The sequence below is a fragment of the Mus caroli genome, chromosome 14 (assembly GCF_900094665.2).
Source record: "Mus caroli chromosome 14, CAROLI_EIJ_v1.1, whole genome shotgun sequence".
In the NCBI taxonomy this organism is placed as follows: Eukaryota; Metazoa; Chordata; class Mammalia; order Rodentia; family Muridae; genus Mus; species Mus caroli.
Window position 1 is genome coordinate 13,226,903 of NC_034583.1, and position 17,521 is coordinate 13,244,423.

The 17,521-nt window shown below is 43.0% G+C and overlaps 1 protein-coding gene across 6 annotated transcripts in view; it reads right to left on the reverse strand.

The window, feature by feature from the left end:
• Anxa7 (annexin A7) overlaps positions 1–16,777 on the reverse strand; it is a 26,036-nt gene extending 9,259 nt beyond the window's left edge. Inside the window, exons 1-9 of one of the 6 annotated variants that reach the window (XM_029469069.1) lie at positions 16,531–16,777; positions 12,592–12,714; positions 10,470–10,524; positions 8,613–8,817; positions 6,739–6,840; positions 5,037–5,101; positions 4,636–4,701; positions 1,936–2,038; positions 1,701–1,795 (exon numbers count right to left, since the gene is read on the reverse strand). In XM_029469069.1, coding sequence (XP_029324929.1) covers positions 1,701–1,795; positions 1,936–2,038; positions 4,636–4,701; positions 5,037–5,101; positions 6,739–6,840; positions 8,613–8,817; positions 10,470–10,523 — 690 coding nt within the window. In that variant the 5' untranslated portion in view covers position 10,524; positions 12,592–12,714; positions 16,531–16,777. Of the gene's footprint in view, positions 1–1,700; positions 1,796–1,935; positions 2,039–4,635; positions 4,702–5,036; positions 5,102–6,738; positions 6,841–8,612; positions 8,818–10,469; positions 10,525–12,591; positions 12,715–16,415 lie in introns of all 6 variants that reach the window. The other 5 variants (XM_029469071.1, XM_029469068.1, XM_029469070.1 and 2 more) reach the window with 5 other exon arrangements.
• Positions 16,778–17,521: the final 744 nt, after the last annotated feature.

The following is a 17,521-nucleotide window of genomic DNA, read 5'->3' on the forward strand; positions in this document are numbered from 1 at the left end:
AAAAAAAAAAAAAAGAAACAGGACTTATGTGTCTGTCTAGCTACTTTTTTGTCATCTTGGCATGTATCAGGGGTTATCTGAAAAGAGTGACCTCGACTGAAACAATGCCTCTATCACACTGGCCTGTAGATAAGTCTGGAAGATATTTTCTTGATTCACCATTTAATGATGAATGTAGTATGGCTCACTTCAGGTGGTGCCACCACTGGGCACATAGTCCTGGGCTGTGTACGAGCGTACATTAGGCAAGCTGTGGGGAGCCGGTCAGTAAGCAGCATGGTCTGCATTCAGGTCCAGCCTTGCCTTCCCACATGGAAGGAGAAACCATCCCGGTAAAAACTGCCTATGTGCAATGTGGCATGTGTGTACACATCCACATCTATCCATTCATCCACATTCACAGAGGAAGAATACATAAATAAATGAAGAAGAAAATAAAAGACAGCCTGGCAAGGAGGCTTAGTACATACCCATAATACACATGTACACACCATAAATAAAATTTACTACTACTACTGCTGCTGCTGCTACTACTACTGATGATAAAAGTGTGTCTGAACTGGGCAGTGGAAAACAGGTTGGACAAGCTGATGGACAGACAGTAAGCAGGCAGTAGCAGAAGATGTTAGGGAAGTTTAGGACTCTTGTATAAATGAAAAAGCAATGCTAGCCACTTCTCCCCATTATATCTGAGGAACAATGGCATTTTTTTTTTTTGTCATAAATTCTGCTGCACTTAGTCACTGATCAGCCATTCAAGAAATACTTACTAAGGAACTACTCATAACACACCTGCTGCTGGAACATAAAGAAGACAACATGACATGATTTTTGCAAAGGAAGCACACAGGTTTTGAGAGTTGGCAGTGAGACCAGTAATAGCACAGATTTTAAAGAGTCGTCATGGGACCTGAGTGGAAGGACCAGCCAAATGCTATCCCATTTAATGAGAGACACACGGTAGCTGATATTTAAAGCCAGATCTTGAAAAGGTTGCATACCATGCAGAAAGAGAGGAAACATGTAATAACCCAGGAGCACAGTGTGCTCACACAGAAGTATAGAAGACCAGCTCCATCCAGTCACACCATAAGACATGTTCAGAGGAAAGAAAACAGTGGGAGATCACCAATGGCTGCAAAGAAATGGACTATGTAAGGAGCAGATCTTGCTGGGGTCATATCTGTTTCCTGAAACTATTACATAAAAGATTCAGTATGAGGTGGGAAGAGGGACTGCTCTCAAGTAAAAACAGTTTTGAAGAGATCCTAACACTGGAGTGCTGAGGTCTGGGCTGCTGCTATGTACTGGAATGCTAAATTCTGTACCTGGAAGGTACAGGCCTACGTGTACAAGCTTTGGTTGCACACACCTTGTTCCTTGACTTAAAACTATTAGTTAAATAGAATTGGTTACAGCCAGTTACTGGAGGAATTAGAGGTAGGTGGATTTTGAGTTATCTGGTTGGGGGGTGGCGAAGTGAGAGGAAAAGAGGAGAGATGGACCATGAGCACATGGCCAGGAGAAACAGCAAGTATTTGAGGCACACTGCTGGGGAGGTAGCCAGGACCACATTGGAGCCTGTGAAGGCCATTTATCTGTCCATCCCCCCTCAGTATTAGTAAAAATACAGCGTTCAGTCTGACATGAATGTAGACCTGGTAGGCCCTGCTGTTCTCACTAAATGGGAAAAAGCATACCTTTCCATACATGGTCTTAAAAGCTGCTTTGATTTGTTGCCTCTGGTCATTGGAACGGTTAGACACAACATCCACAATTGCTTGCTCGTCTGTCCCTGGAAGAGTCATAGATATTTATGTAAGGATGAAAATGCTTCCAGGGGACTAGATGTCACCAAGGTACGAGTTGACAAAGGACTTTGATTATGACACAGACTTTCCTTATAGGTGTGAAAAGACAATCCTTTTTCCTTACCAAACCCTTTCATTGCTTTGCGGAGAATTTCTGCATCTCTCATAGCATCAAAGTTGGAGGCTGGGAGGATTGTTCCTTGGGTGCCTTGAGTCATCGCAGCAGGCTGATAACAACAAAAGGTGTAAAATTCAAGTAAGGACTTTTCTTGGACAATAAGGCAACATGGAGACTTCATCCAGTTATCATCTGTATGCAAGGGTTTTAGTGCAAGGATATGAGATGTACTACCAGGCCTCATGAACAGACAGATCCAGCCTCCTTCCAAACATACTTGTCTCCTACTAATAGATAGCCACACACCAAACTGGCATGAGACATGAGTCAAACTCGTGAGATTAAAGTTACAACCCTCTTATGTCTTAGCTTCCTTTTTGACAGAAAAGGGGAGATAGATATTGATCCCCAAACAACAAGAGATGATGAGGTGGGGGAGGGGAAACTGCAGTTGGGATGTAATGTATGAGAATAAAGAATAAAAAATAAAAAATTAAAGTAAATAAAAGAAGACATGAGTGATAGCATTTGATTTTAAGATAAGAAAAAAAATAGCATTAATGATGTAGACATGAGTGCCCAAGAGAATTTTCACACTAGCAATGGATAATCTCTTTCCATTTCCTATATGGGGCCTATTTATTTGCCAAGATATGAAATAAACTTTTTTTTTTTTTTTTTTTTTTGGTTTTTTGAGACAGGGTTTCTCTGTGTAGCCCTGGCTGTCCTGGAACAAACTCTGTAGACCAAGCTGGCCTCNTCTGTGTAGCCCTGGCTGTCCTGGAACAAACTCTGTAGACCAAGCTGGCCTCGAACTCAGAAATCTGCCTGCCTCTGCCTCCCAAGTGCTGGGATTAAAGGCATGCGCCACCACTGCCCGGAGTGAAATAAACATTTTATATAATGGTGAGAAAAGCACCAAGTGGAAGTGAGGGGGTACAATATACTTCATATGTTATATTTAAGATAAACAAAGAAGAAAGGCTGGGGTTGTAGCACACTAGCAAGTGTGAATGAGGCCCAGGGTTTGATCCCCATGCTGTAAAAAGGAGGAAGAGATAAATCAGAATCAGTAGAGAATATGTTGCAAGCACAAATCTACAAGGTAATAAAAATTCATTTTCATACTAATAAACAATTTTACACAAGAATTATAAATATACTAAAAATTAGAGGGCAAAGGTATGTCACAAGCCAAGACATTTGCACAGTTTGCAACGTGTATAAACGTGTAGAAACTTGTCAGGCACCACCCTGAACTGGTGATCGAATGAGCCAACAGTAAGTGCCTTCAGACGTGATGTGCTGCGAAAATCATTTCTGTTCAACTCCTGCCAAAAGAGCCTGACCTAAATTTAAACATGAGGAAATATGAGATACTATAGTAGTATCTTCAAAGTGCCCAGGTCATAAACGAAGAAGACCGAGGACCTCTCGAAGAGGACTCAAGATACAGGGCAATGATTCAGTGTTCATGCTGGGTCTCATCTTGAGCCTAAAGGACTAAATACTGGAACACTGGTAAAATTTGGAAAAGGTCTATGCATTAGGTAATAGTGCCACACTATTGAACTTTCTGAGTTTGATCATCACATTGTGTTTTTGTTGGAAGATAACATTTGGAGAATCTAAAGCCTGTGTAGTATTACTGCAATTTTGTTTGTAAGTCTGACTTCAAAATTAAAAGTTTAAAATACACTGTTGTAAATCAACGCATCTGTTTGCTTGTTTGTGATTCTAAGGATTAACCTAGGATACTGTACATGCCAGGCATCACCACTGACTGCATCTCAGGAGCCAATTGCTCTCTTACAGTGCTCAAGCCACGGCTTAAAAGGGATGGGATCAAGACAGCACTCGTGACAAGGTTTTGTTTGTTTGTTTGTTTGTTATTTGTTTTTAGATGTAGTAAGTTTTGTTTATCCTACTATTTCCAAATATTATTTAAACATGTAATCAATTTAATTTCAAATTATAAACACATTCCCTACCACTTAAGGCAAAGAGGCAGGAGGATCTCTGTGAGTTCAAGGCCAGTCTGACATTTATATTGAGTTCCAGGGTAGCCAGGGCTACATAATGAGATACTGTCTCAAAAAACTAAAATTAAAATTTAAGGCTAAAATTTAAATTTTCTTAAAGAGAAAAAAGGTCTGGAGAGATGGGTCAACCTGACCAAAACCCAAGAGGACAATGAAGGGGCCTCTTTCCCAGCTCCACAGTCCTTTGCCCACCCTGGCTGAAGGCAAGTGGGAAAGGGCCAGACCTTCATTAGTTTATAAAAGTCAAGATAAAGGGAAGGATCCAAGGCTAGCAATTTTGTTCCTGTAATTTGCACAGGACATAGCAGAACAGAGCAATGTATAAAACAATGAAGATGGAGACCTATACAGAGAGAGTGAGGAAAGGATTTCAGACATGAGAAACCTTAGAGGGCCATTGAGAAATCAGTTCAGCAGACTTAACTAGCTACCATGGTTAAAGTTCTACCAAGCACTGAGGGGAAATACAACCCTAGTAAGACATAACACTAGAGATCAGAAACGAGGCCAGATGTGGTGGTCCACACCTTTAATCCCAGTACTCAAGAGGTAGAGGTAGGGGATCAGTCTAAGTTCAAGGCTGGTCTACACAGTGAGTTCCTGGAACACATGCTGGCATACATAGAGGAGCTAGCATTAGTATTAGTAAGCAGTCCTTACTCACATCACTGCTATAATCCAAAGAAACAGGGGAGAAAGCAGGATAGGAAGGAAAGGATTCTGTATTGATCTGAAAGAAGAGTGGAAAGTTATAAACAGAAAATAAAACTACCTTCATAAGTCTGAGACATACTGACCACCCACTACCCAAGGTCACAGCTGTAATCACTAAGGGCAGAGAAGCTACAATCAATGCAGGGGCATACACATATCCTCTAGGATAGAGGGACAACATTATCACCTGTGAGAAGGATGGAGGCTGCTCTTACCAAATGTATCAGACACTACTTAACGCAGATGGGTCACAGAAGTGTGGCGCCATCCCTCAGCACGATGAGTTCCAGGTACCCACACTAACTTTAAAAGTAGAAGTAAGATTGCATAAGGAGGCAGAAGCAAAAGTACCTGGCTAGGGAAGGGAGCTTGTCCTCCAGGGTACTGAGATGGCATCTGTCCTCCAGGAAAGCCACCTGTAGGTTGACAGCAAACAACAAACATAGGCCATTTATCTTGAGCACAGAAGCAGAACAGCATCCAAGCTACTACTGGGATAAGCGACATTTTAAGGTCCAGAACAACAGTGGGTTTTGGTACACCTTTCTGCACAGTCATTGTTCTTTGTTCACATCGGTGTCCCTCCAAACAACCATGCTGTGTTTTGATGTCATATACACATGTCACATGTCCCTTTCATTCTACTTCCACCATGCCTCTAAATCTTTTATTCAGGCTCTGTGGCTCACACTGTTAATCCCAGACAGTTCCTGGCTGCCTCTGGCTAACCAAAGGAACATGCTAGTTTTTATGACTTCGCTGTGGTTTTCTCTCATGAAGAATAGAGATGACAATGATAGCTCATATGATTTCTTAAAAATAATTATCCTGGGTGGTAAAGGCAGGTGGATCTCTGTGAGGTTGATACCAGACTATTCTACAAAAAACGTTCCAGGACAGCATAGGTGAGACCAAGTGTCAAAACAAAGAAATAAGCCTCTTCCCAATCCCATAATCTTCATAGGATAATCTTTTGTTTTACTTTTATTTTAAAGAATGTAACTTAATATTTAATTTCATGTTTTGTGTATGAGTGTTTTGATTACATGTATGTCTGTGCATCACATGGGTGCTTTCTGGAAGTAGAGGCCAGAATAGTGTAAGATCCCCTGAAACTGAGCCACTATGTGAGTGCTGGGAATTGAACTTGGGTTTAAGAGTAGTCAGGGGCTGGTGAGATGGCTCAATGGGTAAGAGCACCCGACTGCTCTTCCAAAGGTCCAGAGTTCAAATCCCAGCAACCACATGGTGGCTCACAACCATCCGTAACGAGATCTGGCGCCCTCTTCTGGAGTGTCTGAAGACAGCTACAGTGTACTTACATATAATAAATAAATAAATCTAAAANAAAAAAAAAAAAAGAGTAGTCAGTGTTCTTAACCCACTAAGCCATCTCTCCAGCCCCAATCTTTCCAATATTGATTTATTAAATGAAAAATCAAATTGGGTCTCATACATCTTTTAATAAGATCCTAACAAGTATTATATCTCTTTTACAGATTTTAATTATGTGAGTATGACAAGTATTATATCTCTTTTACAGATTTTATTTTTAATTACGTGAGTACGTAGGTGCCTGTAGAGAGGCCAGATGTGTAGGATCCCTGGAAGTAGAGTTAAGAGGTGGCTATACGCAGCCTGATGTTGGTGTTGGGCAAACTCAGGTCCTCTACAAGGACCATGCATGCTTTCAACGGCTGAGCCATTTGTTTATTTAGCTCCTCTCCATCTTAAAACAAAACAAACTAAAAGCTTGAACTAAATTCAATTCTGATTTCATCTGGAATTTGTCAGAATAGAATCCTGGAGGTGGTTCCTTCAAAAACTTGTTTTTGGCTTTAGGACAGACTAGTTAATAGAAAAAAAAAATTATTTGTCATCTCCATTTTACTGATTATGATCTCATATCAAATTGAGACTATCTACTTAACATTATTTACAGAATTATATAAATATTCCCTGAAGACTACCTTAAATATCATCTAAGTCTGCTTGACAACTGAAAAGCTCACAGAATCGTTACATGGTTTCTTTCTAGACAGCTGGGACGTACCTGGTACTGGAACCTGGGCTGGTCCGCCACCGTAAGACTGTGCAGGTGGCTGTGGATAGCCAGAAAAGCCTGCTCCACCGGGTGGGGCCCCAAAGCCTTGGCCTGGAGAGATTTAGAAAAACAACATTTTAATAAGCTTTACTTCATGAAGAGCCACGGGTGGTAAGCACAACACTCAGGACTGCCATGAACCGATGGCCAGCCTGAGCTACCAAGTGAGCCACAAGTCACTCTGGGATGCACTTGTCTCAAAAAAATACAAGTCTTGTAATACAGAGAATATTTAAGAAAAATGTCGACTGTTATCAGTAGAAAATACATGTCAGTAATGCTGTACCAGTCATCCCATGTGTGTCATCAACTCACAGGACACTGGGAATTACCTTTAAGGGTTGGTGAGGTGCTCAGTGGGGAAAAGCACTCCCTGCCAAGCCTAACCAGCTAAATTGATCCCCAGAACCCAAATGGTGGAAGAGCAGAACTGATTCTGACCTATACAAACATACCATGGCACTCATGGGTACACACACAAGTACACATATGTACATACAGAAACATAAAAAAAAATTTAAACTGAGTTTTAAAAGTTTTAGTATAAACTGGGCCTCATGATCCCAGTACTTAGGAGGCAGAGGCAGGCAGATCTCTGAGTTCTAGACTAGGCTAGTCTCCAGAGTGAGTGCCAGAATTGCCAATATATACAGAGAAACCCTATCTTAAAAAACCAAAAGTTTGAGCTTGGCTTGGTGGTGCACACCTTTAATGCCAGCACTTGGGAGGCAGAGGCAGGCGGATTTCTGAGTTCGAGGCCAGCCTGGTCTACAAAGTGAGTTCCAGGACAGCCAGGACTACACAGAGAAACCCTCTGACTCAGGAAAAAAAAAAAAAGAGAGTTTTAGTATATTTAACTTCTTTAGTAACTTTAGTAACAATGTAAGGCATTATAGTGAGTTTAAAAAAAAAACAACCCTTTTAAAAATTAATTTATTCCTTTTGTTTTGTGGGTGTTTTGCCTGCGTGTATATATGTGCACCACATGCATGCTTGATGCCCTCAGAGTCAGAAGAAAGCAGTATATTCCCTGGAAATGGAGTTATGGATGACTGAGTGCTGGGAATGGACCTCAGGTCCTCTGCAAGAGCAGCAAGTGCTCTTAACTGTTCAGTCATCTTTCCAGCCCTACAGTGTTTTCCTTAAGTCTTTGGATTAAGTGGTCCTAAGACCTAAAGGTCATTTAAAGTTTATGCTTGTCTATTTTTTTTTTTAAGATTTTGTTATTTTATGTATACATGTGTTTTGTGGGTACATCAATGCACTATACTCATGCAGTGCTCTAGGAGGCTGAAAGAGGGTGTCAGAGCCTCTAGAAATGGTGGAACAGACAGCTGTGAGCTGCTATGTGGCTGCTGGAACCTAAGCCAGGTCCTCTGGAAGCAGTCACTGCTTTTACCCACTAAGGCCATTGCTCCAGCCCAGACATTCTCAACCTGTGGGTCGAGAACCCTTTGGCAAACCTATATCACCAAAAATATTTACGTTACGATTCCTAACAGTAGCAAAATTAGAGTTATGAAGTAGCAACAAAAATAATTTTATGGTTGGGGGAGTCATCACAATATGAGGAGCTGTATTAAAGATAGCAGCATTAGGAAGGTTGAGAACCACCACTCCAGACCCTCTCAATCTATAATAATCAAGTAGTGATTTACACAGGCCTTTCATTATCAAGAACTTTACACCTGAGCTTACTACCTAAGTTTTAGCTCTCCGTGGCTAACTTAGAGTAACTCTGAACTCTCACAATACAGCAAATAACGCCGAGGGTAAGGGGGGATAAAACACAACACTTCAGCAAATCTCAAGTCCTAACTTACCTCCAGGATAGGCTGGAGGACCCCCTGGACTTAGGGCTCCAGGATAGCCCCCAGGGGCTGGATAACCTCCAGGTGCGGGGTAGCCTCCAGCTCCTGGATAGCCACCACTTGGTGCTGGTGGGTAAGCACCTCCTCCCATCGGTGGGAAGCCACTAGGGTACGGATACTGACCCGCAGTGGGGAAAGAGGACTCCTGACCTGCAGGCTGGAAAAATCAGAAACATGTACAAATGGACATATAGGACCCACTTAAAAAGAACAAAGAGTATACAGGTACCCCCCACCACAATGTATCATTTCTGCTATCTTATTATTAACTTTATCAATTCTATTCCACTTTGTCAGGATCTTTATTACAACTCAGTTAAAATCAATTCTATGTGAGGTGGACAAGAGCAGTCCATTTCTCTCCAGGAACCCAGAGACAGCACCAGCTGGTGAGCTCTCTCCCCTTTGCCCTGGTCTCTCTGTATGGCCTTACTATACACAGGCAGGTTCCCCTCTAACTTCTGCTCTTCTTGCTTCCAGCTCTGAATCCTGTGATCACAGGCATGTACTATCACACCCGCTCTTATCAAACCTTAAATTCTCAGGACCAACTAACCAAGCTGACAACTTCCTTCACTGTTGTGGCACATGGAAATGTGATGAAGACCCTCTCCTCCATCCTAGGGAGGAATCAACAGTGAACAGAGCCTGGGAACCCAGAATGCCACACACAAGACTTCTACTCCACACTGCTCAATACTCCATGACTGACCTCCAGGAGAATTGAAGCAAGAAAAAATAAAATTTTATTTATTGTATTACATCACAGACATGTTAGAGTTGTCTACTTCTGCAAAGACTAAAATGATTGCTACAATCCCGCTTCATACACAGGGACCTGAGAACATATTCATAGTTCTCCTTTAAAACTATATATTTAGCTTGGGTGAAGATATACACACTATCATTCACCTGCAGAGGCCCTTCTTCTATTCTCCCCAGGATACAGTATAGCGAAACATACTTTTTAGTAGCCTCAATTATGAACTTAGCCCCCAGAGTAGGAAAGCTATCACCAAGTCCAGGTGCTCTGATCTGTAATTTAGTGTGTGTGTATGTATGTATGTATGTATGTGTGTGTGTGTGTGTATGTTGCATTGGCTTAGAAAATAATTAACATTTTTAAAACCTAACTTTCAAGTTTTAAAAAACAAACCTTGAGAGCTGGGCGTGGTAGGGCACGCCTTTAATCCCAGCACTCGGGAGGCAGAGGCAGGCGGATTTCTGAGTTCGAGGCCAGCCTGGTCTACAAAGTGAGTTCCAGGACAGCTAGGGCTACACAGAGAAACCCTGTCTCGAAAAACCAAAAAAAAAAAAAAAAAAAAAAAAAAAAAAAAAAAAAAACCAAAAAAACAAAAACCCAAAAAAACCCAAACCCTGAGCCGGATGTGGTAATGCATACTTTTAATCCCAGCACTCCAGAGACAAGAAGCACGAGGATCTCTGTGAGTTTGGAGTCAACTTGGCCTTTATATAAATTCTAGGCCAGCTGGAACTACACAGTGAGACCTTTTCTCAGAAAACAAACAATAAAACCATGATTCAGTTCACATAAAATACAGGTTTCTGTCTTTACTCAACCTAATCTAGCAACACTGGGTGTGTCTCCCAGCATGGCCACACTGGGCTAGAGCTCAGTGTCCATATATGACACATCCTATTATTTTTCAGACAACACTTGTCTTTTCTCACCGATTTATAGCCCTGGACACTTGAGTTCATGACTCCTGCTCTAGGGCACAGGCTACTTCTATGTAACAACTGTATGAAAAATAAAAGTGATTTTAGCATTTTGATAGCAATACTTACAGGATATCCAGGGAAAGGTGGGTAGCCAGTGGGCGGATAGCCTGGGTAAGACATTCTGTAACAACAACAACAAAAAGTCCTTTGTAATTTTTTTGTATATCTTAAGGCCTTTGAAGATATACATACACATACACACAGTGTAATGGTGGTCACTAAATGTGGATAACAAGGCCAAAGATGGTTCAAGTGGATTAAGACTATTTGCTTTGAAATATAACCTGAGTTCAATGTCTCAGATAAAGATGGTAGGCAGAAAGAATGAGTCCTCCATGCTGTCTTCTGACTTCTGCACACTTGAAGAATGCACACATCCTCTGTCACACACACAATGTGAATAATACTTAGGGTGTAAGCAAAGAGTATGACAGGTTTCCTTTTGTCCTCTGTACCATAGTCTGTACAGTCCCCAGCTGCAGCCTGGTGAGGAGCTACTTGTGGAACTTGAGTACCCTGAGTTCAAACCCCAGTATCATGTAAAAAGCCAGATATGGTGGTACAGCCGTGTGCCTGGGGAGATGGAGACATGAAATCCTCATGCTCACTGGCTGGCCAGCCTGGACTGATCAGCAAGCCTCAGGTCTCTGCGAGAAGCCCTACTGAGCAAGGGTGACCTCAAACACTATTCCAAATGGAGAGGAAGTGAGTGGCTGAGGGTGGACACAACGTTCTAAGAAGTGCTGGACACAGACTAGCAAGAAAGCAGAATGACAAATACAGGGGACAGGGTGGGATGTAACTGTGATGGGTGGTCACCAAAATAAAAATGAGAGACTGAGGTAGAAGACCAGGGGGGCTACTGACGCATCAGGCATGGTAGCTCACACCTATGATCCCTGGGCACGAAACCCTGAGATTTATGCCCTGTACCCTGAGGAAAACAAAGGTAGTGAGGAGGCTGTCACGCCTGGTGTGGAATTACATACTCACACTGCCAGACCACATCCCTCCCTTAGCTGTCAACAGTCACTATGTAAATGAACCAGTATTCTACTGTAGGACGGAACCTGGTAGTTGTATCCCTCTGTGGAAATGACTCCTTTTCTTCTTCAATTCTATTTCCATGGCACGTCCTTGCAGCAGGTCTCACCATAACACTGTAGCTAGAAACTGCTAAAACTACCTTCCCTGCGTACTCTAGCTTATACCGTCTCAGCTTCCCACTATCCCTGGATATCATCATTAGCTGCCCTTTCCAAGAACTACTCTTATGACCCAAAATCCACAAGGATTCACTGCTGACGTATCACATTAAGAACTCACAGGCAGTGTTGCAGAGGTATAACTCAAGAGTGTGTGTTTAGCCTGCCTGGTCCTAGCTTCAGAATCCATTAAAATCAGGGAAAAAAAAATTACTGGTCAAACTTCTACTCCCCTTGGCACTGACTCCAATTTATAGTCAACAATTTTTTCTCTAATTTAAAAGATTGGTTTCTCTAGGGTCTCTCCTGTGTACCTGTGTATATCACATACTTGCCAGGACCCATGGGACAGAAAAGAATGCTGGATCCTCTGGAACTAGAGTTAATTAAGGACAGTTGTAAGCTGCCATGTGAGCTCGGAGAACTGAGAAGAACAGCAAGTGCTCTCACTATTGAGCTTTCTCTCCAGCCCCATCCTCCAGGCAGGCATCATTCCTTCATTTAACCCACTCTTACCCCCAGGCAGGCATCATTCCTTCATTTAACCCACTCTTACCCTCAGGTAGGCATCATTCCTTCATTTAACCCACTCTTATCCCCAGGCAGGCATCAGTCCCTTCATTTAACTCTTACCAGCTTGGCCCTCAAGCCTGTGCTCCTGCATCATTTCTTCCTTTAGTTGGAACTCTATCACTCCTTTCTTTATATAATACCATGAACAAAAAGTGGGATTCTCATATTTTATACATGCAAATCTCCTGAAAATTCACTGAGGAGTACACTGACCCAATAGTTCTAGGTTGGGAACTAAGAGTCTGCCCCACTCCTCCACCCCCCCCCCCTTTCTGCACAGGTAAGCTCGAACTCTCTATCTGTCTGTCTGTCTGTCTATCTGTCTGTCTATCTATAGATGAGGCTGGCCTTGAATTAGCAACTACTGCCTCAGCCTGCTGAGATTACAGGTGGTGCTACCATTCCCATACCATTTTGTGGAGATCAGAAGGCAACTTGAGAGATTAAGTTTTCTCCTTGCATTGTATAAGTTCTGGGGATCAAATTCACAATGTCAGGCTCGGGAACACACACATTGTTGGTTGTTCGTTTACCTATTTGACACAAGCGAGAATCAGCTGAGAAGAGGGAACCTCGGTTGAGAAAATGCACCCATCAGACTGGTCTCTAGGCAAACCTACTGGGCATTTCCTTGATTGGTGATTGAGGTGGGAGGGTCACCATGGGCAGTGCCATCCGTGGGCAGGTGGTACTGGGTTGTGGGGAAAAAGCAAACTGAGCAAGCCAGGAGGAACAAGAAAAAAAGCAGTGCTCCTCTGGGGTCTCTATTTCAGTTCCTGCTTTCAGGTCCCTTTGTTGAGTTCCTGCCCTGATTTCCCTCATGATGGACTGTCACCTGGAAGTACAAGATGAAATAAACCCATTCCCCTCCAGGTTACTTCTAGTCAAGATCTTTATCACAGCAGTGGAAACCGAACTAGGACGTATGTTTAGCTCCTGAGCCCTCTCAGCAGCCGAGATTCTGTGTTTCTCACAAAACTTCCGAGTTAATGTTGACTATACTTTGGTACCAGGGCATTTTGGCATTTCTGGAAATATTTTCTAATTTGATTAATTTAAAATAGTGTGTTTATCCTCAGTGTAGACATAAATGACTTCCATTTCTTTCACAAGTAGAGGGGCAGGTCAGTGGCATAACCCTCGTGTGCATAGTGCCTGCGTCAGGTACCCAACAGCAAAAGACAACAAACCGGATTCAATTCAGTTCTCATTATAATAAATAAGCAGTAGCCTGGGTGCTAACACACTATTCAATTCAGTTCTCATTATAATAAATAAGCAGTAGCCTGGGTGCTAACACACTATTCAGGGAAAAGAACGCATGCAGCCTTTTTGTGTGTCCAATATAAGAGGATGTGATAATAAGTGTGTTATTACAGTGCCCCTTGACATAATCATAGGCGCAAAGCTATGATTGGGAATATATAATATTAAAGTTTTTAAGTCATTAAGGTAAACGGAGGCTGGAGAAATGGCTCTGTCTGTAGACTGCTTGCCATACACAATAATCTGAGTTCCAAACCCCCAGTGCCCGTGTAAAAAGCCAGGCGTGACAGCACAAATGCAACCCCAAAGGTAGGGGCTGGGAAGACCAGATGGAATCTCCATGGCCAGTCTAAGCAATCAGTGAGAGTGCTGCTTCCAAGAAAGGCACTGACTCCAAAAATAAGATGGAGAACAACAGAGAAGGTCATTTAATGTCAGCTTCTGGCTTCTACATTGTACACACCAGCACACACATGTATGCAGAAACATGAACACACACACACTACGACAGTAAGATATTAATAAAATTGACTCAGTCTGGTCTCAATTAATTGAAAGCCAAAAACCTGTGCATAGAAAGAGAAAGAAGCTAAATTCTCTCTCTCTTTTCTTCTTCTCTGTTCTTGATTACCATCAGGAGTAAGGGCAAGCCTGCAGCTTCTAAAGGACTGTCAGAGGGTCAAAGGAAAGAGAGCAGGATCAAAAGGGGGAAATCTGAAAGTAATTTGTGAAATAATGCTTAGGGTCACAAAAAGGCTGACTCTGTAGCTCAGAGGTAAGTGGGAGGGAGGGAGAAGGGGAAAGAGGAATCAGGGAGAGAAAGAGATAGGGAGTGAGGGGGAAAGAAAGGAAGAGAGAGGGCAAGGGAGAACACATGTGTGCCTCTGGAGAGGGAGAACTGACTGGGGAGGTGACTCTTGCTACAGAGGTCTGAAGATCAGATCCCCAGACGCTGGGCAAGCTAGCTCGGATCTCTAATTCCAGCACCCCTGTGGTGAGATGGGAGGTAAAGACCAAGAAAACCCCTTAAGTTTCCAGGCCAGCTAGCCTGGGGTATGGGATAGGTAGCCAGAGACCCACACCCAAGACTTTCCTGACATCCATATGCACATTGTGGCATGTGCACCCAGCCCCACAAACTTGTACACACATGCATGTACACACACAGATAAAAGAATGAATCACTCCAATGACAAAGTTCTATTTCTACATTTTAACTACTATATTAAATCTTACCTTTAAGGGCCTAGAGGACTTATACCAAGATTTTTAAAACAAAACAAAAATAAAGCAAAGATTATCTAGGTATTAGCATATGAAAAACTGAAGCAATTTCAGTGCACCTCGAAGATTATTAAGTACCAGAAATGAAATGCCATTTCCATATAGGTCACAGAAATACCTTCACAAATGCACATTTATATAGGTACTAGGCTATTCATCATAGCATCATCTGTAATAGGAAAAGTTGTTCAAGATAATCTAAACATCACTTAGAGATAAGTGAAACATGAATGTTCATAAAGTGAAGCTATAAACTATACACCTTCTAAAAGTGCTTTTAAAAAATCCATTTACAAAACCATCTACCATACGTGGTAAATTAAACAAAGCCAGGTGGAAAACAAGCTTTCTGCTAAAGAAATACACCCATTTTCTTCTCTCTGTAAACAAGCTCACAGGAAGGAGACAGGGAAGCAGAAAAGGGTGGCATCCTGACTGGGAGAGTGCATGCAGGTGTGTGTGTGGGGGGGGGGGGGGGGTTAAGGACAAAGCAGCTCATTTTTCATGGCCTTTTAGCCCCTTTAAACATTGCTCATGTGATCACTTCAAAAAGTAGACTTTAAACTTTTTGTAAAAGGCTAACAAACCCTAGGGTGACTCAATAAATTACTCAGCTCTGCTCAAGTTAACAGGACTTTTCTGAGTGAACCAGAGCTTTTGTTTCCCCTTTAACACTGTTACAAACAACCTTTAGAAAAACTTGGAAAATCCAATCTTGGTTCTCCAAACCATCTCCACCCAGTGAGTCAGCTAGTAAAAGGGTGGAACTATGTCAGTCTCTCAACTGGCAAGAGGCCTAAGAAGTTAAGGGTGGGGTTGGGGGTGGGGAACGGTGACAAACAGGGAAGGGAAACAGGAAGTGTGACTTAAGCCAGGCAAAAACAGAAACAGTTTCCCAAAAGCCACCTCTAGGTTCCGGAAGGGCCATTTAAAGCAATGACTGGGGATAGATAACAGGGAAACAGGGCTTAGTCCTCTGCGTGGGAAGTTAGCCCTCTACTTAACCATGAGGGCTAAAAGGTGGTTTAAGTTTGCGGGAGCAAAATTGTTTACTCCACTTGTTTCTAATGTTTTCCTTGCCTAAACCGTAGCTCATTACACTTGTACTGTAATTGGGGCAGTTACTTTATCAGAATGGCTCGCTATCACCTGGCAGCAATTAGGGAATGTAATGGATAATAGTAAAATACCTTTCGTCTTTTCACTTGGTTTAGCCATTCCTCTCTGCATCTTGCTTACCTAGACGGCTGATATGGGTCAAGGACAAGGGGAAAAAAAAATCTAGATTGTTACTAGAGTAGTTTCCAAGGATTTTAAACCGGAGCTTACATATCAGGTTTGTGAATTCTGCCCTAGGTGTCATTAAGCACGGCACAAATTCCTCAAGTTCCCCTAAATTTGCTGTGTCACCAAAAAGTCTAGTCACTAGTCAAAGCCAGCTTTCGGAGCTGTTAGTCGGCCTTCTGGCAAGGGGCTTCACCAGGGCCACCCTCGGGCCGTAAGTCCTCCTCTTGCGGCCCACCTGACCGAAAGTGGGGTACCACTGCTGCCTGGCATCCCACTCTAAGCCTAACAGAGTGATTTACCCACAGACCTTCCCAGTCCTCCAGCACGCGGGGAAAGCATGCCCAACCCACCCCAAACACCCGAAACGCGTCCGAGTCTCCGCCACCCGGAGGCCCACCTCGTTAGGACACGCGCGGGGCTCTACGACTACGGTTGGAAGGCCAGACCAGGGACTGGGAACAAGCTGACTGACCGACGGACGAACAGCAAGGGGAGGGGGTGCGAGTCCTCACCTGAACAAGAAAGCAGCGTCACACCCTAGCCCGCTTTCCTGCAATATGGAGCCAGGGAGGGCCAGAGGGCGTGGCGCATGGGCGGCGCGAGGGTGCTAGCTGCTTGGACCGCCCCCAAGCTCGGGCGGGACCCTGAGCCCCTCAGGTGGCTTAGCTAGTTTTAACACGTGTCTATATCTCAGCGAGGTGAATCTACTCCAGGTGGTGCTACTGTAGAAAGGAACTGCAGCTTTGGGTCGAGCCGCCCAAGTGGGCGGAGCAGAGGGACTCAAAGATAGAGAGCTCCAGGCCTCCGGGTATCCAGAGAACCTAGGTTTGTTTCACGTGACTATAGGGAATTGTGGGTAGACAGAACTGGAGTTGAATTAAGCAAAACTTAAGTAGGGTTCAAAGTTCTACTGGTCCATTAGTGTTAAACTCACCATATATAGAACTAAGTATTTGAGGCACTTACATGGAATGAAAACATACACAGAGACATAGTGAAGTGGTGAATGGAGGTTACAGGTCAACCAAATTTTCGCCCTTTTGTTTTTGTCTTTTTGCCTTTTTTTTTTTTTTAAAGGTTGGTCTTACTGGGACTGATGGACAGTAAGGCAAGACTGGCTGATCAGTGAGCTCCTGGGATTCATGTATGCATTTTCAGTGATAGAATTACAGGCTGGCATTTGCACCTGACTGAGCCAGCTCTCCACCATGGCTTTCACAACAAAACTGTATTTGGGTATGTAAGCCTGAGCATGACTTGTAGGGATTGTTTCCCTTCCTCTACCATGTGATTTTCAGGAATGGAATTCAGGTCATAAGGCTACACTTGGGTCAGGCATGGAGACAAATGCCTTCACACCTCAGCACACGCCAATTCCACTATACTACAATTTATTTATTTATTTATTTTTTGGTTTTTCGAGACAGGGTTTCTCTGTATAGCCCTGGCTGTCCTGGAACTCACTCTGTAGACCAGGCTGGCCTCGAACTCAGAAATCCACCT